This window comes from Chrysemys picta, chromosome 10 (genome assembly GCF_011386835.1).
Source record: "Chrysemys picta bellii isolate R12L10 chromosome 10, ASM1138683v2, whole genome shotgun sequence".
In the NCBI taxonomy this organism is placed as follows: Eukaryota; Metazoa; Chordata; order Testudines; family Emydidae; genus Chrysemys; species Chrysemys picta.
The window spans coordinates 2,253,272-2,277,744 of record NC_088800.1 but is presented as its reverse complement, the minus strand read 5'-3'; the positions used below and the strand labels follow the sequence as shown (position 1 = coordinate 2,277,744).

The 24,473-nt window shown below is 43.9% G+C and overlaps 1 protein-coding gene and 1 long non-coding RNA gene across 3 annotated transcripts in view; one reads left to right on the top strand and one right to left on the bottom strand.

The window, feature by feature from the left end:
• ADAMTS7 (ADAM metallopeptidase with thrombospondin type 1 motif 7) overlaps positions 1-24,096 on the top strand; it is a 140,909-nt gene extending 116,813 nt beyond the window's left edge. For both annotated transcript variants that reach the window (XM_024107195.3, XM_065559123.1), the window contains one exon: positions 21,963-24,096. In XM_024107195.3, the coding sequence (XP_023962963.2) occupies positions 21,963-22,126 (164 nt within the window). In that variant the 3' untranslated portion in view covers positions 22,127-24,096. The remainder of the gene's footprint in view (positions 1-21,962) is intronic.
• Positions 1,963-22,048, bottom strand: LOC122174312 (uncharacterized). The gene is made up of 2 exons (XR_006175947.2): positions 21,913-22,048; positions 1,963-2,028 (listed from the first exon to the last, which is right to left on the bottom strand). It is a non-coding gene; the product is annotated as an uncharacterized LOC122174312 (long non-coding RNA).
• Positions 24,097-24,473: the final 377 nt, after the last annotated feature.

Below are 24,473 nucleotides of genomic sequence, written 5' to 3'. Positions count from 1 at the left end.
TCCTTGCTTTAAGGGTTTGTGTGGGTCGGTGTCCCCTGTAAGTGGCCTTAATGTGTTTTTAGCTACATTTTCACTTTGTGGGAGTTATATTATTTCTACGCAGATCTCCAAAGCTCTTAAACTTAAGGTGTAGCCCTAAAAAGAAGCTGGTGCATTACACGGGCCACATAGCAAAGATTATCAAAACTCTTTCAGACCGTATGAAAAGAAACCAAATCACTAGGCAGAGTTCCTTCTAACAGAACAACAATTCCATCAGCTCCCATGATTAATAATGAAAAGTCAGTCTTACCTTGTCGAGACACTGATTCTCCCCATTTTAGCCAGCACACTGTGCCTAAGAACACACTTTTTAAATGTCTGGTTCAAAGTACAGCTACATATTACATGTAACTCTGTGGTGGATTTTCTGCTCAGGGGACCTATTAGTGAAACCATTTCTCCTTTGGAGCCAGAAGGCTAATTAGGATCTAGTGAAAAATGTATTAACAAATAGCATCAGGAGGGAAAGATCTGCTCTGGCCTAAGGGTTAAGCTAGGCAGCTGGGATCTGTCAGCATTATTACCCTGTTCGGCAGTATAAACAGGATAACGAGCAGTGTGTACATACAGAGTACCATTAAAATACTTCGTCAATTGTTGTGTCATTAAAACCAAACACTTCATTCCCTATAAGTGGTCATCAACTTCTGTGTTCCTTTCCCTGATTCTCCCCACCACCGCCACTTGCCTTTTCTTAGCAAGTAAATGTCACTTGCTGGAGTTAATTTAATTCAGGTGTGTTGAAGACCTATGTATCAGCTGCCCTAGAGCTGATGGGGATGGTCAGCCATTCCTAGTCCTGAGATCCTGTGCTCAAATGAAATGGCAACGAAAGATTTTCTTTAGCGCGGGCTGAGCACTGAGAATGGCTTTCAGAATTATAAAGGAGCTAGGGAAGGCTGCTCGGAGCTCATTTGGGGTTTAAGACTGAATCAGAGGTGGTATTCTGGTCCAATCAGAGCAAGGATTTCAGCCCCAAATGGCAGAAATTGGGACGGGAATCTTCTCTGCCTTTCTGTCTGTAAAGTGCCTGGCACATTTCAAGGGCTTTCTAAATAACACATCTTGTGAAGCCAGCTGTTAGCAGGAGCGTTTGAAACTGGAAAAAGACACCTTGTGCTTTCGGAACATCCCTTCTCTGAAAAACACGGGGGCAGAATCAGATCACGGAATTCAAATCCAACCGTCACCGTTTAGTTTTGGCCCCATCTCTCACCATAAAACCTGGTCCTGGAACGTTCTTTAAAGGGAAATGTACGCTTACAATGGGGACGCCCGTGGCCTGCAGTCTCCATATGTTTTATTATAGACTTTCAAATGTTCCTCCCTCTGATTGTGCTGCACTTTCGCCAACCCTTGCTCAAACTCGGGGGTTCCTATGGCTCGCCCAGGCAGCCAGTACTGGAGTTCCAGTTGCAAAGGGAATGGCTTCCCCGGTGTTTACATTTTCTGTCCCTTATCATCTCTCTTTGAGGGGTAGAATGATTGGAAACCCTCGCTGGTGCCAATCTATAGTGCTTGTGAGTGCAGTGGGTCAATTCTGCCCTCAGTAACACCGCAACGGGTCACACATGGGAAACAGAGTTTGGCGCAGTGTTTTTATTCGGTTATTATTTTCACACCATTTTTGTTTCATTCTTCCCCATGATGTTTGTTTCCCATAGTGTATCTAGTGTCTCTGACATGCCTTTAGAACAGCCAAAGATTACTGTTATTGGTTGCAGTAGGGCCAAAAGGCCCCAACCCAGCGAAGGAAGCAGGTGCCTGGGGCGGCCACTAGAAAGGGGCGGCACTCCGTCCGTTATTGGGGCGGCACTTCGGTGGAAGCTCAAGCGCTCCGCTTTAGTCTTCGGTGGCAATTCGGTGGCGGGTCCTTCACTCCATCTCTTCCTCTTCGGCGGCACTACGGTGGCAGCTCAATCAGGTTTTTCTTGTTTGTTTGTTTTCCTTCGCTGCTTTGGGGCGGCAAAAAAGCTGGAGCCGGCCCTGTATAATGTAAATAGAAAGCAAGTATTATTATCCCCATTTTACAGATGTTTTAAAGGGCTTGATTCTCCACTGCCCTGTACTTGTGTAGCTATGTACCCTGGTGCAAAGCAAGTGCACAATAGTTGTGCAATGTACTGCTCTGGTTTGGTGGCCTTTAGATCTAGATTTGCCCATAATCTGGGGGTGTTGGGATCCAACTCTGACTTTCTCCAGAGTTTGTGTGTGTTTGGATTGTGGGGTGAGGGTGGTGGTCGGTTTGGGTCTATCTTCTACCGAAGCGTGTAACACAGTATATGACCTCCTGGTACTTTTGTTGTTACTCTAAAAACGGGGCTGGTGGAATCACAACAGCTGCATTGTTTTCTGATTTTAGTTCCTTCCTCTCCATAAAGCTATTTACACTATGCAATACTTTGTTGCCCTTGGTACTAGTTAGCAGGTAAGGTGAGTATTAATATAGTGTTTGAGCTGGCCTCGAAAAAGGCGTATTAGAAATCACTGCATCACATTCTGATTTTCAGAATCATTTGTGCATATAAGTCTGTGTCCTACCCCTTGGATGGGGAAACAGCAATAAATGTGCCATTGAGTTTCCTTTATTTCTTGCGAAATACCAATAATATGCAGTGAAGAATTGATATTCCCAAATGATGCTTTATCATTGATTTAATGTCAGAGTGCTACCTGGTGGACACTTTAGACTTATTTATCAATACACTCAGCAATATGAGGAGCATGGTAGCTGAACTAGCATGCTCGGACGCCGGTAATACTGGTCGTTTCTGCTGAGGGGAGGTGTATTGAGGGAGGGGCATAGGAGAATGGCTGTAGGTGGGTGGACTTCACTCAGTATGGCAATCAATCCAGCATCTTTCATGGACACCAACTGCTTCTACATTTTTTGTTTAAAATACCCACACGCCCTTTTAACCACAACACATCCTCAAGGCAGTGACTTTGTCGCCTTCTGTATTTGTGCAGTGAGCAGGGATGGCAGGGTGTTTACCAGGGGTGGTTTTTAGCTGGTAAAATCTTGGTTTTTACTGCCCAGGAAACACTAGGCAGACCCAGTTTAAGACATTTTTCTATTTTAAGAACAGTTTCATCAATACACACCACATTATACGTGTCATGACTCATATTTCCGTTTTCAATATTATATATACAAAAGTCAAAACCAGTCGATTGTATGAAAACACCAATAATGCATTGTGGTTGGCTTGCAGCATTAAGCAATCAGAAGCAAACAGAGTTGCAGATACCAGTCCAGGTTGGCCTTGCAGCATTTTGTAGCAGACCAACTTTGATACAGTGGCTAGACCGAGCCTATTCCTCAGTTTTGAATGGCTGTATCCAAAGTTTGAACAGATTAATGCTGTGCTTGCTGAACACTGATGTAATTATATTTCCCAGTTTCCTGGTTTAACCAGGTTTAAGCTGATATTTACCAGTGTCCTGTCCTAAATTAGCGTTTCCCAGGAAATTGCCAATTCTAACATCAAATAGCACAACTGGGTAAATAATAATAAATCTAATAATGATCATTCAGATGCAACTACAAAGAGGTGTTTCATTCCCTAATTACAACAGTAGATTTTTCATATCACAGGGTGAATGTCTTGGGCAGTTTTTATTGAAGTGATCATGCTTTTTGACCAACTCATCCGGAAGATTCCTGCCCCGCCCTCCCCCCAAACAATCTCTGTGCAGATAACTTTTTAAAAACTAAATCCCAGTGGGCATTACTGCCTAGTGCAACCAATTAGAAGGCTGAAAGACTCTCTCTGTTTATCTTATGCTTTGTCTTACACCAGTATGAATGCGTAAGCAGCTTTAGTGTTCTGGAGTCTCATCCGAAAAAGAATCTGGGTTGTTACAATGATAGCACTCCTTTGCTGGCTATTTAAATAGCTCTGTCAAGGAGCCTCTCTTGAAAGCCTTTGATAAGGAGGCCTTTCAATGAGGAAGTGAGACCTAATCTGTGCAACAAAATATTAACCCTTACTTAACTGTTTTGAAAACATTCCAAAACACATCAGGCATTTTTCTTGCTCCATTTTGTGGCATTTTTAGGAGACATACAGGAGAGAAGAGAAGAGCTGAAGCTATAGGGACAGGGGTTGCTACAGCTTCTGGCTAATCCACTGCCCAGATTTTTTGTACGCAACTTGATTCTAGAAAATTTGGAAACAGAAGAGGGGTTTTTGTGATGAAGGAGCCCAAGCTCAGGTCTGTAGCTGAGAATAAAAATATGTATTGCACCCGCAAAGTGCCACTTATCAAATCTGTGTTCAGAGCTGCTCTGGTGAGTAATTTCTGTTAAAGTAGCCTTCAAAAGATAAAAGGAAAAAAACAAGAAGATTGGCCAATAATGTGATCATAGAACAAATCTCCCCATCACTGAACATTTCATTTAATTGGGAGACATCGACATGCTCCTTAAAGCACTTCTCCCCTCCCCTCTCCGCCCCATTTTAAGAAATCATGTTTTATCCATGTTTTAACTCAGCCAACTTTAATTAACACTTCCCCCTCCTCTAAAGCAATCCTGCTTCCTGCAATCCGGCTGTGTGTGCAGCTCCTGTTGATGTCAAAACAGAGAGATCAGTACATGCCACCAATAACGAAGGCCTAAATACTGCATCACTATCCCTTTTAACTTTGTATTGTAAAAAAATGTTGCTTATGCAAAATAGCTGCCCAGGAAGATTTATTTGCTGCAATAAGAATATGATTATTTTCTCATTTTGGAGTTAATGCAACTTGCAAGAGTTTTGAGAATCCTTTAGTACATGTATTTAAATTGGTTTCATATTTTGGATAGGAAGTCCCAGGGTCGCGTGAAGTGACCCATTTAGCCATCGTTGGCTCTTTCTCCCCCTATTGTTCATAGAGAATGAAATGAAAGAAAGGGCATTCATTTTTCATGAGTTTAAGAAAAGTCCTTCAGTTCTGGCTCTGCCTCAGCTCTTGGGAAAGGAGAATTTCTCTCTGGCATTAGATCCACAGACTGAAAAAGGGATCACCCCTCTTAACCTCTCCAAAGGCACAGGCCTTTTTCCCCTTTGTCTACAATTCTCTAAGTCAGACACTTAGGAAGTGTTAGATGTTGGCTACGTAATTGGACTGTGCTTTAGTTCAGGGATAACTGTAGAATGGGACTGGTGTCACCTCTGACCTGGTGATGTCATTACTTGCTCTAGATGGGAACATAGCACTTGCATTCAGAATGAACACACTATTCTCCTTGGGGTCCGAATGTGTGACATCCTCCCCGCCCATCACTCTGTTATTTCTACTCCACAACGCTGCTGCTGCCAGTGAAGAAGCCATGGTTTAAAGGGGCTGTTTCTTTTAATGTGTAACCCAGCTTAAAAGCAGATTTAGTGATCTCTGTTTACAATGGCACCTCTAGAATATGTTTCTCTTTAACCATTTGATGGATTAGCCTCTCACAGCTATGAGCTGTCTGCAATTTTACACCCATTGTTTCTCCTCCAAAATAATCATCTCCAGAAAGGAAAGGATAAAGCTGTGTAAACGCCTAGATTACAAAATAAAATAAAAATGTTACCTGGTAAGTTGCGAGGAGCAAGAATGCAGCATGGACTAACAAGAGCCAGATCTTCTACATAGTTATACAGAGCTGTAGAACATCATGCCAAGATTTTCAGAAGAAAACCACTAAAGCTAGGCTCCGAATTCCATATTTAGAACAACTGGCCTGATTTTCAAAAGTGTTGAGCACCGTTGAGTTAAGCTGAATGCTCAGCTCTTATGAAAATCAGCCCACTAGTTTGGGTGCCTCCAGAATCTAACTTTAGTAGACGCCCTGTATTGAAAATCTTGGCCCATGTTTCTATGGGTAAAACTCTCCTGGTTATTATCAGAAATACATTTAATCCACAAAGTCTTCATGAGATTCTGCTGTCTCTCTGTTAAACCTCTCTGAGACACAGAATATTACCAGGTCTTTCTAAAAGTCTTTGATTTGCTTCAAATTCACATTTTACAGTTCCTTGCAAGAAGTGCACAGATCCCCAAGGTTAGCTGCAAACCACCCTTTCTGCACTTACAAGCAAAGTATTGCATGTGCTTCCCATGCAGGAAATGGTGCACATCTTAAAGAGGCAAAAAATTGGAATCCCAGTAGATTCACTGGGCTGTAGGTCCTATGAACGTGTCAGGTTTTGGATTCCTGTCTGCACAGGTGCTGGAACTAGGGGTGCTGGGGGTGCTGCTGCACCCCCTTGTTTGAAGTGGTTTTCATCATATCCAGGGTTTACAGTTTGGTTCAATAGCTCTCAGCTCCCCCACTATACAAATTGTCCCAGCGCCCCTACCTGTATGCAGCGTGCAGCCCAAGATGCTTGTAAAAAGCATGAGGGAAGACAGGTCTCTCTATGGCTTAGATTAACCGGCTTTCCCGTTTATAAGTCTGGCCAACAAACCCTTGCACGAGGACAGCCACCAAAATAAGGAAAGGAATGAGTATAATAGCATTGTGGCTATTCCTGTTCCTGCAAAAACGTTAAACACATTGCAAGATAATCTGTGGTAATCAGTTTTTTTTAAAGGTAATTTAGTGCTGACGAATGACTGAACGAGTCAACAGTAATGCAAGTTTCCCCACACATCTCTGCTCAGTGTTGGATTTAGGCCACTGAAAATAAATCTGATATTATTATTTGTATTACAGTTAGCAGCTAGAGCAGGGGTTCTCAAGCTGGGGGTCAGGACCACTCAGGGGGGCGCAAGGTCATTACATGGGGGGGTCGCAAGCTGTCAACCTCCACCCCAAAGCCCGCTTGCCTCCAGCATTTATAATGGTGTTAAATATATTTAAAAGGGTGTTTAATTTATTAGGGGGGGGGTCGCACTCAGAGCCTTGCGATGTGAAAGGGGTCGCCAGTAAAAAAGTTTGAGACCCACTGAACTAGAGGTTCCAACCAACACCTGAGCTCCAGTGTGCTGGGTGCTGTACAGACACCATAAGGGACAGATGTAAACTCTTTTCAGGCCCTACCACCTGAAATTCCCTCATCTAGAAAGAGTCCCCCGCAAAGAGAATAGCAACAGGCTCCGAAACAAGGAACAGAATCTAAAGAAATAGAAATTCTGTCTTTATTTTTCTCCCTATCCCTTCCAGAGCTCTCATGTGACTAGCACATAAACATAACTAGTTTCAGAGTAGCAGCCGTGTTAGTCTGTATCTGCAAAAAGAAGAACAGGAGTACTTGTGGCAGCTTAGAAACTAATAAATTTGTTAAACGTAACTAGGGGAGGGATAGCTCAGTGGTTTGAGCATTAGCCTACTAAACCTATGGTTGTGAGTTCAATCCTTGAGGGGGCTACTTAGAGATCTGGGGCAAAATCAGTACTTAGTCCTGCTAGTGAAGGCAGGGGGCTGGACTCAATGACCTTTCAAGGTCAGTTCTAGGAGATAGAATATCTCTATTTGTTTATAAATTGTATTTATTCTCCATCATCTCAACCTGCCACAGTCCATGCATGAGATCCTGCCTAAATGCTATGGGGATAGTCCCTTTAGAAATGCAGACACAGGGGACTGTGATATCAGTTGTGATGGAAAGAAATCAACGACAAAAGTAAAACAGGAGTACTTGTGGCACATTAGAGACTAACAAATTTATTAGAGCATAAGCTTTCGTGGACTACAGCCCACTTCTTCGGATGCATATAGAAGAAGTGGGCTGTAGTCCACGAAAGCTTATGCTCTAATAAATTTGTTAGTCTCTAAGGTGCCACAAGTACTCCTGTTCTTCTTTTTGCGGATACAGACTAACACGGCTGCTACTCTGAAACGACAAAAGTGTTAAACCATTCACTTTAATGACAGCCCACAAGAGAGTCTAGTTTCCTGGTTGCATGCATACAATGTGCACCCTGGCCTCTGCACTCTAACCCTGTATTTACTCAGGGTTCCTTATCACACTTTGGAATGTAGCAGTTCATTGGATTTAGTCACTATAGAACAAGGACAAAAATCTAAAAGGGGGGTAACAGTGCAGGAAGCTTATATCACTTAATTTCTACCGTTCTTTTGGTGGCTGTGCATGCTCCAAGTTGTGTTATCTTCTCCCTCTTAATACAGTGACCAAGGACAGAGCTTATTTTAAAAGGTCAGAAAACTATAAATAGAAGTGCATATTTTCTCTCTTTCTCAGTCTCACACACAAATATACATTTGCCAGGCTGAACAATATTCAGCTAAAGAGGCTGTCAAAGGCTGGATTAAAGAAGGACATAATGGGATGATGTTTTGGAGGGGGCGCAAATTTTCAGTGGAGTTCTGCCAATCCGTGTGATCTACAGCCTATCAGCTACAAAGAGCCTACATGGACTTCATCACAATTAAGCCAGCATATTGCTACATGCTTACTTGCTCTCTAATAAATGTATTTTTAAAGCAACAGCTGTCACATCTGGAGCATTTCACTAATGCTCGAGTGGAGCGGAGCTATGACTGGGAATGACAGTAGGCCCCAATCCTGCAGCTGAACCCATACATGGCAGCTCTGAAGTCAACGGAGCTCCATGGAGCTCTGCCCATCCAGAGACAATTGCAGGATCAGGACTTTATTCTGTACAAGCTCAAACCTAGAGGGAAAATATCCACAAGTCCTCTCAGTTATGAATCCAGCCCATACTCTCTAGTTATCATTCCAATAGAATTAGAATCGTAGGACTGGAAGGGACCTTGAGAGGTCATCTAGTCCAGTCCCCTGCACTCAAGGCAGGACTATTATCTAGACCATCCCTGACAGGTGTTTGTCCAACCTGCTCTTAAAAATCTCCAATGACAGAGATTCCACAACCTCCCTAGACAATTTATTCCAGTGTATAATCACCCTGACGGTTGGGAATCTTTTCCTAATCTCCAGCCTAAACCTCTGTCATTGCTGCAATTTAAACCCATTGCTTCTTGTCCTATCCTCAGAGGTTAAGGAGAACAATTCTTCTCCCTCCTCCTTGTAACAACCTTTTATGTACTTGAAAACGGTTATCATGTCCCCTCTCAGTCTTCTCTTCTCCAGACTAAGCAAACCCAATTTTTTCAATCTTCCCTCATAGGTCATGTTTTCTAGACTTTTAATCATTTTTATTGCTCTTCTCTGGACTTCTAAACCTTTAATAGTTTTTATTGCTCTTCTCTGAATTTCTGTCAGTTCTGGACTTCTGTCTTTCCTGAAATTTGGCACCCAAAACTGAACACAATACTCCAGTTGAGGCCTGATCAGCGCAGAGCAGAGCAGAGCAGAGCAGAAGAATTACTTCTTGTGTCTTGCTTACGACACTCCTGATAATACATCCCAGAATGAGGTTTCCTTTTTTTGCAACAGTGTTACTCTGTTCACTCATATTTAGCTTGTGATACACTATGACCCCCAGATCCCTTTCTGCAGTACTCCTTCCTAGGCAGTTATTTCTCATTTTGTATGTGTGCAACAGATTGTTCCTTCCTAAGTGGAGGAGTACTTTGCATTTGTCCTTATTGAATTTCATCCTATTTACTTCAGACCATTTCTCCAGTTTGTCCAGATCATTTTGAATTTTAATCCTATCCTCCAAAGCACTTGCAACCCCTCCCAGCTTGTTATCGTCCGCAAACTTTATAAGTGTATTCTGTATGCCATTATCTAAATCATTGATGAAGATATTGAACAGAACCAGACCCAGAACTGATCCCTGCGGGACCCCACTCGATAATTCCTTCCAGCCTGACTGTGAACCACTGATAACTACTCTCTGGGAACGGTTTTCTAACCAGTTCTGCACCCACCGTACTGTAGCTCCATCTAGGTCGTATTTTCCTAGTTTGTCTATGAGAAGGTCATGCATGACAGTATCCCAAGCCATACTAAAGTCAAAATATACCACATCTACTGCTTCTTAATCATATCGATTCATCTTTGAATTATTTTCTTTAATCAAATTTAAACTGTTGAATTCGCCTTGGGAAAAAAAACATTAGCTGATTTACCTTAAATATCTTAACAACTTTCTTTACGAAATAGTAATTGGTTTGTAATCTCAGTGGTCCATCAGAGGGAGCAATGCAGTCATGGATTAGCCTGTGCCTTTATAAGAAATATTACAAACATGGGGCCATATCTTGCCATCTTCCTATGGAAAATGCAACAGATTTCTGTGGGAGTGCTGCACCCAGAAGAATGTGCCCCATAATAAACAGGGTAGGTTAGGATTGTTGATTTATTTACGTGTAGCAATTGCTCACCCAGTGCTCTGAGTTTTGTACAATTCAGTAGGTCAAAGGCCCATGCTGAGAATGCATTCCCTCCTCCGGAAGAAGAAAGGGAAAACTGGAGGAAATGTGAAAGGGATTCAGAGTATTGTACAAGAGAGAAAATGGCCACATTAGGCATCTGCCAAATGTAAAGGGTCAGTCCCCAGAAAGGCATGCTGGGAAAAAAGTTCCTCTGTAACAGGACAATCCTGGACTAAGGGAGTTAAGAGACCAGGAAGTCACCAAGCAAGGAGCCCCGGGGAAAAAAGCTGCATCTGTGTTATGTCTCTCTGTGACATAACGATCACAAATGGACTTCCCTGCAACAACCTACGTCAACAGCTTAGCCTAATTACAGAGGAAAGTTGGTCCATTTGACATCTCACTATTCCACTGGCTATCCTAAATTCACCACTTTGGTAACCAGAGATGACAGCCGCAGTAGCCATGCACATCACATGGTTAGAGCACAACGATCATCCCATTGAACTCTGTTCAGATGAGCTGGCCTCTCTCTGAATCACAAAGGTTCCCCCTGATCCTCTCATGCACATTCAAGTAGACTGGAAACCCTGTCCAACTGTGGTTTGCTTTTACAAGGTGGAGTCTGTGGGCGTTGAGAGCACTCAGTACCTCTCATCGGATGCTCGTCCTTTGCAAGATTGGACCCCCATAGTGAAAATCGAAATTCATTGCGTATGAGCTGTTTTAAAGCTTTGTAATCTACAACACTCTGAATTCCCAGGGTCACTCATAGATGCCTGTTTCTAATTACTGATACGAGCACTTTAGCCAACAGAGTGAAAACAAGGCTTGTAAATGCTCAACTAGTCGCGCTCTAACAAGGGAATGATCCTGCTCCCACTGAAGTCAACAGGAGTTTTGACATTAAGCTCAGTGGGAGCAGGATCCGGCCAGTGCTTAATTTGTAATGAACGAGGTGCCGGGACTCAAGCAATTTTTTTCATTCATAACTGATGCAGCAGGCCCGAGGCACCAGGGCTCTGAACTGCCAGGCCCGAGGCACCGGGGCTCTGACCTGCCGGGCCCAGAGGTGCCGGGGCTCTGACCTGCCGGGCCCAGAGGTGCCGGGGCTCTGACCTGCCGGGCCCTGGCACAAATTAAGCACAGGATCCATCCCTAAAACCTTATTAATGGCCTAATCACAGCAGCATAAACATGCTTTTCAGTGCCACAAGAAGGAACACCAAGGCCGGATGTGTTGTGTTAATGCCAATGCATCTCACACTGGATACATGCCTGAAAAGAGATAGGCAGTTAGTTTTTAAAAACAAAAAAATGCTTTCTGATCACTGGCTAGAAGTCCCAATGCTGCTAGACTGACATTCTGAGATGGGATTGCTTCAGCATTAGAAAAATCCAATCACAACTTTACCATCGCAAAGGTGAGAAAATGTGTTACATGAGAGGGATAAATATATCTCCATAGATAGATAGATAGATAGATAAAATTTGTGTACACATAAATACACACACACACACACACACACATACCAGTACATACATATATAAAATGTTCTGTGATAATGTTTGCACAATTTATTTTAATATGAAAATAGTCTGGGCAGCCCTGTAAGAGGCAGTAGACTGGGATAATACTTTTTAAAGTCGGAACTGGTACTCAGAAAATCACAAAGGCCAGAGGTCAGAAGCTTAATTCTCTGGTTTTGTCAACTCAGCTCCAAGCTAAACTTTTCCTTGTTATTACAAAACCTATACCAGGAAGTTTTTGCCCCCTCCAGCCTAAAAGTAAATGCCTATGTCTGAATGGCAGCAGTTTAAATGAAATTTAAAGTGACTTTCATACCAACTTGAAAAAACAAAACAAGTTTTCAGTTCCCAATGTGTCAGCATAGCCCTGGCTTTTTTTTTTTTTTTTTTTTTAAGCAATTGCTTTAGACTAAAGTTTGTAGTAAACTTGTAATTTGGGATTTGCGTCCAGATCGCTACTTGGGATTCTAAAGAAATAAATATAAAGATTTAACTGAAAGCAGCACTAAATCACATGACACCCTCTAGAGATCTGGAAAAGAAGATTTTTTTCCCAGCACAAGAACAAGCATCTCTCTTTCCATGACTATTAAATAAGGATAACAAATAGGGGTAGTTTTCAGAGTAGCAGCCGTGTTAGTCTGTATCCGCAAAGATAGGGGTAGGTTTATAATGGTCCTTAATTCCTGTGGTTGGTTGTTCCACAGCCTGAGGCCAGCCCTTGGGAATGTTCAATCTGCTGCACAGACCAGTTTTAGCCTGATGGTAGAAAGCTCCATTTTGCCTGAGAAGCAGAGTCGACAACCACAATCTTCATCACGGAGCTTTAGGCTCTTTTAAATATCCTGGGCCCAGGCCACTGAAAGCCATGAGGATAAGAACCAAGAACATGACTGACTCTCTATTCTATCGGAAGCCTAGCACAGTTAGAAGTTAAGGGCTTGATACAGGAATCAGTTGGTGAAATTATCTGGCCTGTATTATGCAGGAAGTCAGACTATGATCATGATGGTTCTTTCTGGCCTTGAAATTCTATGAATCTATAAATAATTGAAACATTGGAAAAAATACACAGTGCCCAATGGATGTCAATCTCAGTATGTCCTCTCGGTGCTTTAGGGCTAGTTACCCAGGGCTTAGGGTTACCATACGTCTGGATTTTCCCAGACATGTCCGGCTTTTTGGTCCTCAAATCTCTGTCCAGGAGGAAATTCCAAAAAGCCGGACATGTCCAGGAAAATAGGGAGGGGTCGTGGGGCTTGGGTCCGGGCTGGAGCCGCTGGGGCCGGCAGTGATCGGCTGCCAGCCAGCGCCGCTCAGCAAGGGCCAGGGCCAGGTTGGAGCCACTCGGCCGGAACCGGGGCCCGAGCCGAGCTGGGCCGGAGCCGCTGGGACCGGGGCTGGGGGTGTTCGGCCACCGGCTGGCGCCGCTCAGCCGGGGCTGGGGCTGGGGCTGGGGCCACTCAGCCGGGGACGGGGCTGGTGACCCGGGGCCCAAGCTGAGCTGAATTCGCCGGGGTTGGAGCCACCGGGGCCAGGGCGGGCCGGAGCTGCTCGGCCAGAACCAGGGCCGGCGCCCCGGGGCCCAAGCCGAGCCGGAGACGCCGGGGCCAGAGCCTCTTGGCCGGGGCCAGCCGCCGGAGGAAGCCGCACGGCCGGGGGGGCCGGACTGGGCCGCACCTCCTCGCGCCCGCCCCTCCCCCCCCCCCCCCCCCGCCACCGCCCCAGCTTACCTGCTGCCTGCCTGTTTCAGGCTTCCTGCGAACATTTGATTCGCGGGAAGCAGGGGAGGGGGAGGAGCAGGGGCGGAGCATTCAGGGGAGGGGGCGGAGGCTTTGGGGAAGGGGCGGAGTTGGGGCGGGGCCAGGGCCCCATGGAGTGTCCTCCTTTTGTTTTATTAAAATATGGTAACCCTACCAGGGCTGCAATACAAACCGTATGGGAATTCTGGCTAGCTAGAGGGCGGCTTCTCTACAGCACGGGGTACTTTTTAGGCAAGCTGTTTAAACCTCTTTGGGATATTTTTGTTTTTTTCATTTCCACCTATTTAACTTCAATGCTTAATGAACGTTATGGAGAGCTCAAAACCTGTCATCTTTGCCGCGTTCCTAGAGAGGACACATCTTCTGCTCCTTCTCTCTTCTATTCAATGTTACTTTCAAAGCGGAAGCTCTGTAAGTGCGGAGATTTTAGAGGCAAAGCCAAGAAATTCCACAGGAACCTGAAATTCAGCAGGTTTGGGTTAACCTGAGGTCATTCCTCTTGTTGAAGAGTAAATGATTACTGAACCCTGTAGAGGTGAAATGGTTTCACGTGCCTAAGTGACTGAGATAATGGCATAAGATTGTGATTGTGAGCTTGTGCATTCAAATGTACAGTTTTAACCAGTTTTATAACCCTGGCGGTCAATGATCTGTTAACATTACCATCACACACCTTTACTTTCAAGGGGGTTACCCCAGGCTGAAATGTGGCAACATTTTTAGAGGGACAAGCTGGGTGAGGTAATATCTGTTATTGGACCAGTTTCTGTTGGGGAGAGAGACAAGCTTTCAAGCTTACACAGGGCTCTTCCTCAGGTCTGGGCGATGAAGGCCAGGTCTACATTACAAACATATTGTTATAATTACATCACTCAGGGGTGTGAAAAACACTTCTTGCCTTAGCTACCATCTCTCAGGCAGGTGGATTAAATACAGACAGGAGAGCGCCTCCTGTTGACTTAGTAGCATCTTCACCAAAGCGCTACAGCGGAACAGCCACAGTGGAGCTGCACAACCGCAGCACTGTAGGCGAAGACAAACCCTAACTCAGGTCACTGCTAAATACAAGGTGGAGCAGATTGTTTAGCACAAGTAGTTAACACCTGTTTTGAGAGACCATTCAAGGTGAAGTGGCCTGTTAACTCTCCTCCAGTCATAGGGAGGAAAAGGGAGGGGGGAAACAGCTGTGGGGAGCAGGTTAGTGGGTCACCGATTGTTGTAATGAGCCATCAATCCAGTGTCTCTCTTCAGCCCATGATTTTTAGTGTTTTTGGAGATATTCGGGTTACCTCACAATAGACCCATGCCCTGCAGCGTCTGGAAGTGGGACACAAACCGCTCGGACACAAGTACTCCTCTACCCTGATATAACGCGACCTGATAGAACACGAATTCAGATATAACGTGGTAAAGCAGTGCTGGGGGGAGGGGGGCTGCGCACTCCGGCGGCTCAAAGCAAGTTTGATATAACGCGGTTTCACCTATAACGCGGTAAGATTTTTTGGCTCCCGAGGACAGCGTTATATCGGGGTAGAGGTGTATGTCTTATGGCCTGACACTGGCAGAGAGCAGCAAACATGCTGAAGGAACCACCTCCCCTTGGGGTCTGTACACCAAAGGTGGGCTGCTGATGCACACGGATAAGTGCTGTGAGGAGGGGAGATAAACTGAGACCCTCATTCCCAGGGAGCTCATTTTGTAAGTGGAGCTTTCAGAATTCAATGCCTAGTGACATGGACGTGTTTAAGAATGGGAAGCCAAGCTCTAATGCCTGGGATTTTCAGCTAGACAAATTCAGAAGGGAAATAAGGTGGAATTTTTATTTTATTTTATTTTATAACAGTGAGGGTAATTAGCCATTGGAACAACTTACTGAGGGACATGGTGAAGACTCTGACGAAGTGGGTATTCACCCACGAAAGCTCATGCTCCAATACGTCTGTTAGTCTATAGGGTGCCACAGGACTCTTTGCTGCTTTTACAGATCCAGACTAACACGGCTACCCCTTTGATAGGTGAAGACTCTGACTTGAAGCCTTTAAATCCAGACACGATATCTTTCTGAAGGATTTGCTATAGCTCAAGTAAAGGTTAGGCCTTGATGCATAATTTACAGCAGGGGTGTCAAACTCAATTGCACAGGGGGCCAAAACTCAAAACTCGCGGGCCGAACAGTATAACCATTTATTTAACAGACTAAATATTTATGTTTTTTAACCATTAATATGAACCAAAATACAGGATATCATTCCAAAATAAATACATTTCAACTTAAAATATTTTGCTCTTCATAAAAAAATATCCTGTCAATACAATACATTCAAAATCTGTACATGCTGGAATATTAAAAAATCTGAAAATATAAATAAAAAATTGAATTTAAAGCAAAAGTATAATCATAACAAATCATAACATTCCATTTTCTTGTCCTATTTAGTCAGAGCCTGATACTTGGAGTCTTTTCTTTGCAACAAGTTCGTTTATGTTTGGGGTTAGGTTCTGTGTTGTGAAGATTCTCAGGATCGATTGCAGGTGTTCATCAGTGAGGCGACTCCTGTGTGACGTTTTGTTAATTTTCATCACAGAGAACAGCTGCTCGCACAGATATGTGCTGCCAAACATGGACAGGATTCGAGCCGCATGTTGGCGGAGCTGCGGCATCGCTTCAGGAATGAAGCGAGTGAACTGTGCTGGCCCCGCAGTGTCGTACTTTGCCTTCAGTGTCCCGTTACATTGCAGTTCTATCAGCTCCATCTGCATTTCTACAGGTGCGGTTTCCACATCGACTGCAAATGGGTTGCGAAGCAGCTCGAAGTTACTTTTCTGTGCCTCAAAGTCACTGAAGCGCCGTGCGAACTCAGTGCGCAGCGCGCTGAGTTTTTCAGCAAAGGTGGCATTTGGGAAAACTGTGGCACTTTCTTGGTTCCGTATTACTTGGCAACAGGGAAAGTGAGACAAGTTGCATTGGTGCATTTGTGTCTCCCATAAGCGCAGCTTCACTTGAAATGCCTTCACTGCATCATGCATATCGGTTATTATGTGCTCCCGTCCCTGGAGTTGAAGGTTTAAAGCGCTAAGATGCGACGTTATGTCAGCCAGGAACGCCAACTCACATTTCCACTTTTCATCCCGCAGAACTGTGCAGTCTTTCCCCTTACTGTCCATGAACTGGCAGATTTCCTCTCGCAGCTCAAAGTGTCTTTTGAGAACTTTTCCCCGACTTAGCCACCGGACCTCCGTATGATATGGCATATCGCCAAACTCGCTATCTATTTCCCGCAGAAAAGACTGGAATTGGCGGTGATTTAAACCGTGGGCTCTGATAAAGTTGACGGTTTGTGTTACAGTGTTCATCACATGATCCATTTTTAGGACTTTAGCACTCAGCGATTCCTGGTGTATGATGCAGTGATACACTGTCAACTCACTGGCACAGTTCTCCTCCCGCATCTTTGAGCGCATCCTTCCCACCAGTCCATTTTTTTCACCACACATAGCAGGTGCGCCATCTGTTGTAAGTCCAACGAGTTTTTCCCACGGCAGTTTCATGTCGGTTACACTTTGAAATACATTTCCAAAGATGTCTTCTCCTTTCGTTGTCCCGTGCATCGATTTAATGTCCAGTATTTCCTCTGTTACGCACAAATTGGAATCCACACCACGGATAAATATCGCCAGCTGTGCAGTGTCAGTCGCGTCAGTAGTTTCATCCACGGCAAGGGAGTATGCAACAAAATCTTTTGCTCTTTCAATCAACTGTGTTTTCCAATCAGTCGCCATCTCACAAACCCGATTAGCAACAGTGTTTCTGCTGAGGCTTACATTTGCAAACGCTCGCGTTTTATCTGGACAAAGGACGTCGCACACTTTCATCATACAATTCTTTACGAATTCCCCCTCGGTAAACGGCCGTCCTGATTTGGCGATCTCTTCGGCCACAATGAAACTTGCTTTCACAGCAGCTTCACTTTGTGATTTTGCTTTGGTGAAAAACGTCTGCTGGGATGTCAAATTCTTCTTCAACTCCTCTACCTTTTGTAGCTTCTGTCCTGCGCTCAGGTTTTTGAATTTGTTCTCATGTTTCGTCTCGTAGTGCCGTCTTAGGTTATACTCCTTCATTACAGCAATATTACTCCCGCAAAGGAGACACACTGGTTTACCTGCAATTTCAGTAAACATATACTCATTCTCCCACCGGCTTTGAAAGCCTCGGTTTTCAGAATCAATTTTTCTCTTGGCCATTGTTGGGGTCTAGCTTTGATTTGATATTAGCGTTGTATACATCAACAGACCGCGAACTTGAACCGCGGCTTGCCGTTGGCGGCAATTGCACTGCATCATGGGATTTGTAGTGTGTGTTATTGGGGCGTCATATCACAGGGCCATTAAAAACAGATATATAAAACGATTTCGCGGGCCGGATATAATTGTATGGCGAGCCGGATGTGGCCCGCGGGCCTTGAGTTTGACACATGTGATTTACAGGATGGAATTCTCCGGCCTGTGCTGGGCTGGGGGTCAGACTAGATAGTCATAATGGTCCTTTCTGGCCATAAAGTCTGTGAACCTATAAACACGGAAGAAGCACAATGAAGTTACTCCACTTTCTTAAATGTCTGTAGTTCTCTATGAAAATACCTGATATCTACTAAAAAAACCACTTACTGACTATTGAGCCAGCATGAAAGTGTCCTGTGATGGCTCCTGTAGTACCAGTTCTGCTGCACTTACAATGTCTGCCGCGATTTTAAATTACCTACTGAACAAACCCATTAAAGCAATGCTAAGGCCAGATAGGGCACTCCATGGCTCAGGGGCCAGACTGGGGGATACAGAATCTCTGGGCGCATGGGCAGGTGCCGAATGCCATCGCACTCTGACATCTGGTCCTGTAGCGAGGTGCAGGCCACTTCAGGGGACAGGCAGAAAGCAGCCCCTCAGGTCCACCAGGACTATAGTGCTAGCCTTTGCATGGTGATTGGAACGGGGGCAGTGGACAGCTCTGGGTATCCTGTAAACCTAGGCAAGAGCCACTCACCACCTGGCCCGTTGCGTATAGAAACGAGCTAGGGAGCAGATTTCTCATTAAGATCTTGAGCCAGTTCTCTCACACTGATGCGGAGTTCCTGAAAACCCCAGCCTGGGCTTTCAAAACCCCCTTCCCCCAGCAGCCAGTGATTTGAGTACAGCTCAGCTTTCAAGGAGTTTGAATGGATTCCGCAACTCTGCTGACTGGGCTGGAAATTGTAACCATGCAAAGCAGGCAGCTTCTAGCTAGTGGGGGCTCCCTTTAAGTAGATGCCCTGAGGGGAAGGATAGTAGAGGTAGGGTGTTTAAACAGCTTTTCACCAGTGAGCCAGCACAATGAATTAATGGATAATGGCTGGCATTTAGGGGCTTAGTCTATTGTAAACAAGCTTTTCAAGCCCCAAACAATTATTGCCAAGCAGGAATAGCTGAGGGAGAGGAAAGATCTCCACTGAAATAGGAAATTCGTTTAAAAAGCAGATTGGCTTTGTTAGTGAGCGGCTGGGAGGCCAAGTGTGGAATCTGAAATGGGCGCAACAGTCTCTGCGTTCCACATTGCACAACATTCTTTCCATTAACAACCGACGATCAAATTCTCTCTCTCTTGGGAGCAAGGCATTGGCCTTTCCCTAAACAAAACCTTTTGTCCCTTGAGCTGAGGCAACATGAAGTGATGGTCAATGACCAGTGTCCCTCCAGCTCAGTACCAAATAGCCTAAATTTACTATCGCGAACAGTGTAAATAACAGTAGATTTGTGTTTAGTAATCATACCTCTTCTGAGTCTATGAGACTTGTCCAAGTGTTTAATTCTGCAGGATGGAGGGCAGTTACTAGTGGAGTTCCTCAGGGATCAGTCTCGGGACCAATCTCATTTAACATTTTTATTACTGACCTTGGCTCAAAAAGTGGGAGCATGCTAATAAAATTTGCGGATGATACAAAGTTGGGTGGTATTGCCAGGAGGACCGGAATATCATACAAGAAGATCTGGCAGACCTTGTAAACTCAAGTAATAGAAATGGGATATTTAATAGTGAAAAGTGAAAAGTTATGCATCTAGGGACTAACAAGAATTTTGCTATAAGCTCGGGACGTATCAGTTGGAAGAGGCAGAGGAGGAGAAAGACCTGGGTTGATCACATGAGCCGCCAATGTGATACGTCTGTGAAAAAGGCTAATGCAATCCTAGGATGCATCAGTCGAGGTATTTCCAGTAGAGACAGGGAAGTATTAGTACCAGTATACAAGGAACTGGTGAGACCTCATCTGGAATAATGTATACAATTCGGTCTCCTTTGGAGTGGGTGGGTGAAATTCTGTGGCCTGTGATGTGCAGGAGATCAAACTAGATGATCATGATGGTTCCTTCTGACCTTAAAGTCTATGAGTCTATAAGAGGGTGTTGCCCAAGAGTAGACAATACAGAGTGAATTAGCAGATTACCACCACCACCCATCAGAAATAGACTTTGGGAAGGATCTAAATTGTCCTTTTAAGAAGGAGTCACAATTTACTGTAATCATTCCTATAGATTACAGGGGGGAGTCGAACTAGACAGAGGTGATGTGATTTAATGGTGTTTAACGTAGCCGTGTACATGGGCGGCACATGACTCCTGCATTTGGGGAGGCTGGGTGTGAGTGCCGGAAGCTCCCTAGAAGTGGGGCAGCCCACTGGCGCCCAGACTGTGGCATTGCCCCCTGCTCTGCCTCCTCCCCTGAGGCCCTGCCCACACTCTATCCCCATTCCACCCCAGACCCCACTCCCACTTGGCCCCCTCCCCCAAGTCCCCTGCCGCTAGCGCCGCTCTGCCCCCTCCTTTGAGACCTCCTCCACCTGCCGCTCCTCAGCGGGTGGGGGGAGCCTGGGGGGAGGCGGCAAAGAGGTGTGAGCAGCAGGTGGGGGGGATCCTTGCAGGAAGAGGCAGAGCAAGGGGGGGCCTCGGGGGAAGAGGTGGAACGGAGGTGGGAAGAGAAGCAGAGTGGGCAGGGCCATGAGGGAAAAGGACGTGCGGGAGTGGAAAACCAGAGTGCTGAGCCATTTGAGGTTTGCCTATTGCTAGTTAAAGTTTCATGACAGCTTGGAATATTTCAGATCAGTGAGAGGAGCATTAATCTGGTGAGTATGACGTGAACTCACAGCTTACCTTGCTCACTGCGCTGATTTATTCTGCACAGGAATCAATCTAATGTTCCCACTGAGACAGGAAGAGTATTAGCGTACAAACTCAAGAGGGGACATTGTTTGCATTTATTAACAGCTGACCCGTGACTCAAACAAGATTTGGAGAACACTGATGGTTTTAAATTAGATGGGAGGATTAGAGGCAGATCATAGTTAGACCAGCGGGGTTTTGTAACTGTATTGTAAAGGAATGCTGTTGTGATGCGGTAATCCATAATGGACAGTATCTTAAACCATAGCCAAAAAGCTGATGTTATTCTGATTAAAAGCCATCCAGTTAGTTCATGGTGCTCTTGTAAGAATGTAAAAGAACTCAACACTCCTGTGAAAATTATGTGCCATACAGACTCTGGGGATGGAGCATTCATACCCAGAAGTCACCTGGAAGCATTCCTCTGAATTCCAATAGCAAGGTGAATGATTGGCATCCACAATGCTGCACTGTGCCACATACTTATGATATGATCAACCTTTATCATATAATTCACTGATTTGGAAATGAAGATGGAGAACAGTTAAGGGACAGATCCAGGCAGATAAAATCATTGGTACAGACCTGCCATGAGTCCCACTAATAATAATAATTTGCATTTATATAGCACTTAAGACTTCAAAGCCGTTTCCAGACATTAACGAATTAATCTCTGCAAGGAGCTGAATGACATCGACTCCAACTGACTTCAGTGGAATCGCAGCAATACATATCTGATTAAAGAGCCTGCTGTGAACTTGACACATGACAAAACTTAGCCACCCCAGTGCCTTTTAGCATCCCAAAGACAGGCAGCGTTATCCCATGAAGTCGCTGTGGGGGAGGATTCTGTCCCTTTGATGTCAGCACAGAGCCCCGCCCCCATCTATGCAAATCCTGCTACTCAAGCTTTGTGGCCCCATGACTGATAAATAATGAATAAATTCAATAATTCTAATTGCTTGATTTTGCTAAGGTGATGTCACAGGTCTTATCTGCGATGGGTGAGTTTCCATTGGCACTTAGATTAGATGGGAACAAATATGAACATTCAGCCCTAGGGGAAAAGAGGACCCCGCTTTCCAGGGCTGCACTGTTCTTTGTTCCTATATTTACTTTACTGTCAGCCGAATACAGACTTTTGCATCAAACCTTGTATTCATGGTAATGTTATTTCTGTCTCTTCATTCTCTCTCCTTCAGCCTTCATCTGTGAGCGGGACCGCCTCACGTTCAGTTTTTGTCAAACCCTAAGGATTCTGGGAAGATGCCATCTTCCAACTGTCAACGTGCAGTGCTGCCGAACCTGCCGCCAGCACGGTCACAGTGCTCGGGATCGTGGGAACGAACGTGTCTCCAGGAGGTGAAACCATTTAGGTAGAAGGACCCTTTATGGGGAGGGGGAAAAACAGAGCTGTAGAAGCTTCAAGAGAACATACATTATGCAGTGAACAAAAGGAACTCCTTAAAACTAGGTTTTGCCACATGGTCTGTTCATATAGCAATGCAGAATGTTGCTACAAGTTCCTCCACTGGGGATTTTGTATGGTGCTCTTTAAAAACACAGGGAAGATTTTTTTTTTTTTTTTTTTTTTTTTTTTTTAACTACAGTACATGGTGCTCCAATGATCAGTCTGAAAACAAGAGCCTCGCTCTCACTAGACAGCACTCAAAGCCTTGCTAGTTACCATGGAGAAATGTAATGTTTCCTAGCAAGTAGCTGAAAACAGATACAATTTTCCATCTCTCATGTCTTGCCTAATGTTAGACAATCTTCAAGAGAACATTTTAGGAAACAAACTTAAAACAGAATAGCAAACATTTTGCGGAGATCTCTCTAAAAGATGTATGGTGCTATCATCTGACAATTTCAGCTTTTGGTTGGTGTTGGCAGGCCAGCACAAAACTCTGACCAAGTGACTTTTTATTATTATTAATTATTATTATTATATATAAGTGAGCATCTATCATTCCAAACAGTGTAGCTTTTACCTTTTTTTTTTTTTTTTTTTTTTTTTTTTTTTTGGCCTTTTGCCTTTTTTTCTAGAGGGACTCAAAGCTGGCAACCCACTTTTGTAATGTACTTACGAATGTTTACAAATTGAAGTTAGCTCTCCATCATTTAAGAAACAGAGACAGATCAGAGTGAGCAAGGAAGAAAAATACCTACTCTAGTCATTATCACCAAGAGTATTAGGCTTGCAGATCGTCCAGTATGACTGACTATTCCTTACCCTTTTCATGCTGTTGCTGGTTTTCTGTGTAAAAGTGAGTGTACATATGAGTGTGTTTTGATGGAAGGTAGAGGGGTGAGGACATCAAATCATGAATGAAGAGACAAATTTAGGTTGGAGGAAAAGTTACATTGTCCCCGGCATATATTTGTAAAGAGTCCAGAGTGCTATCCTAGTCTAATTCATGAACAAGGTATTAAAACTGCATCTACTGCTATTTTACATTTTTCCTCTGGAAGGCACGAATGACAAATTGGATTATTAATGGCATAACTGGATTTCTGCATGTGATTACAACACTTTGTATAAGTTTGGTGGTTAATTAAGGTTTTGTCTTTGTTTCTACAAATTTAAAAATCTTCTTTCTGCTTATATAGCTTTACTTTTGTTAAAGTTAGTTGATTCTTTTAACTAGACTGTCCAATATTATAAAAGGAAAGGATACATAATTATCAAGGCAGGCATTGTTCTTATCTGTCTGGGGTCCAATAGTGACTGTATGTTATTCCCTCAGTGTATTAGGAAGGACGTATTATATTGGTCCCTGGAAGAAGGTCCAAAACATTTTGATAAACCTTCATTTGTATGTTACTCTTCAGGATACAAAAAAAAAAAAAGACCAAATAATTGTAGACAGTGAATAAATTCCTACTTGCACTGAAGTAAATGGGATTTTGCCATTGATTTTAATTGAAGTAGGAGTGAGCCCAGTATCAGTTAAATGATGTTGTGCAATACAGTTGTACAGTTCAGAATAAGTGAACCTTTTTAGTGCCACCCTGATTTGTACTGTACGAAGCCATTTTCAGTACAAGTGCCAAGATGACAAGGGGAATTCCTGTGTCTAATTTGTATGTAAACTGCAGCCCATCACGTTACCTACCACCTGTATTTTGTTTCTTTCCAAGCTGATGTAAATTTTTTATATTTAAAGAGATTGTGTACGTTCTTGTTTTATTTCCCAGCAATGGTGCCGTCCTATGCATCATTTTGTTGCATTCATCAGGGCTCTAAGACTTTACTGAGAAATAGTTTCTAAGTTTGTTGTTTTTTAAATGGCTGTAGCTCACAAGTGTGTTAAATTAAACTGTTACAAAAGGAAATTTAATGTTTGCGGATTTCTCTGTTCTCTCGCTGTTCAAATACTTTTTCATTAAAATCCCATAGAGAAAGTTTATGCACCATGATAGCACTGGTTGCCTGACAACTTTCCTCTTATCTACAGCAGAAACCAACAATCAGGATATATGCATCCGAAGAAGTGGGCTGTAGTCCACGAAAGCTTATGCTCTAATAAATTTGTTAGTCTCTAAGGTGCCACAAGTACTCCTGCTCTTCTTTTTGCGGATACAGACTAACACGGCTGTTACTCTGAAACCAACAATCAGGATGCTTCTGAAAATCCTTTGAGGCTGCTGATGGAAATTATTATTAATTTTGTGATTAAAATATAAAGCATGTAGCTGTATGCAGATTTGGG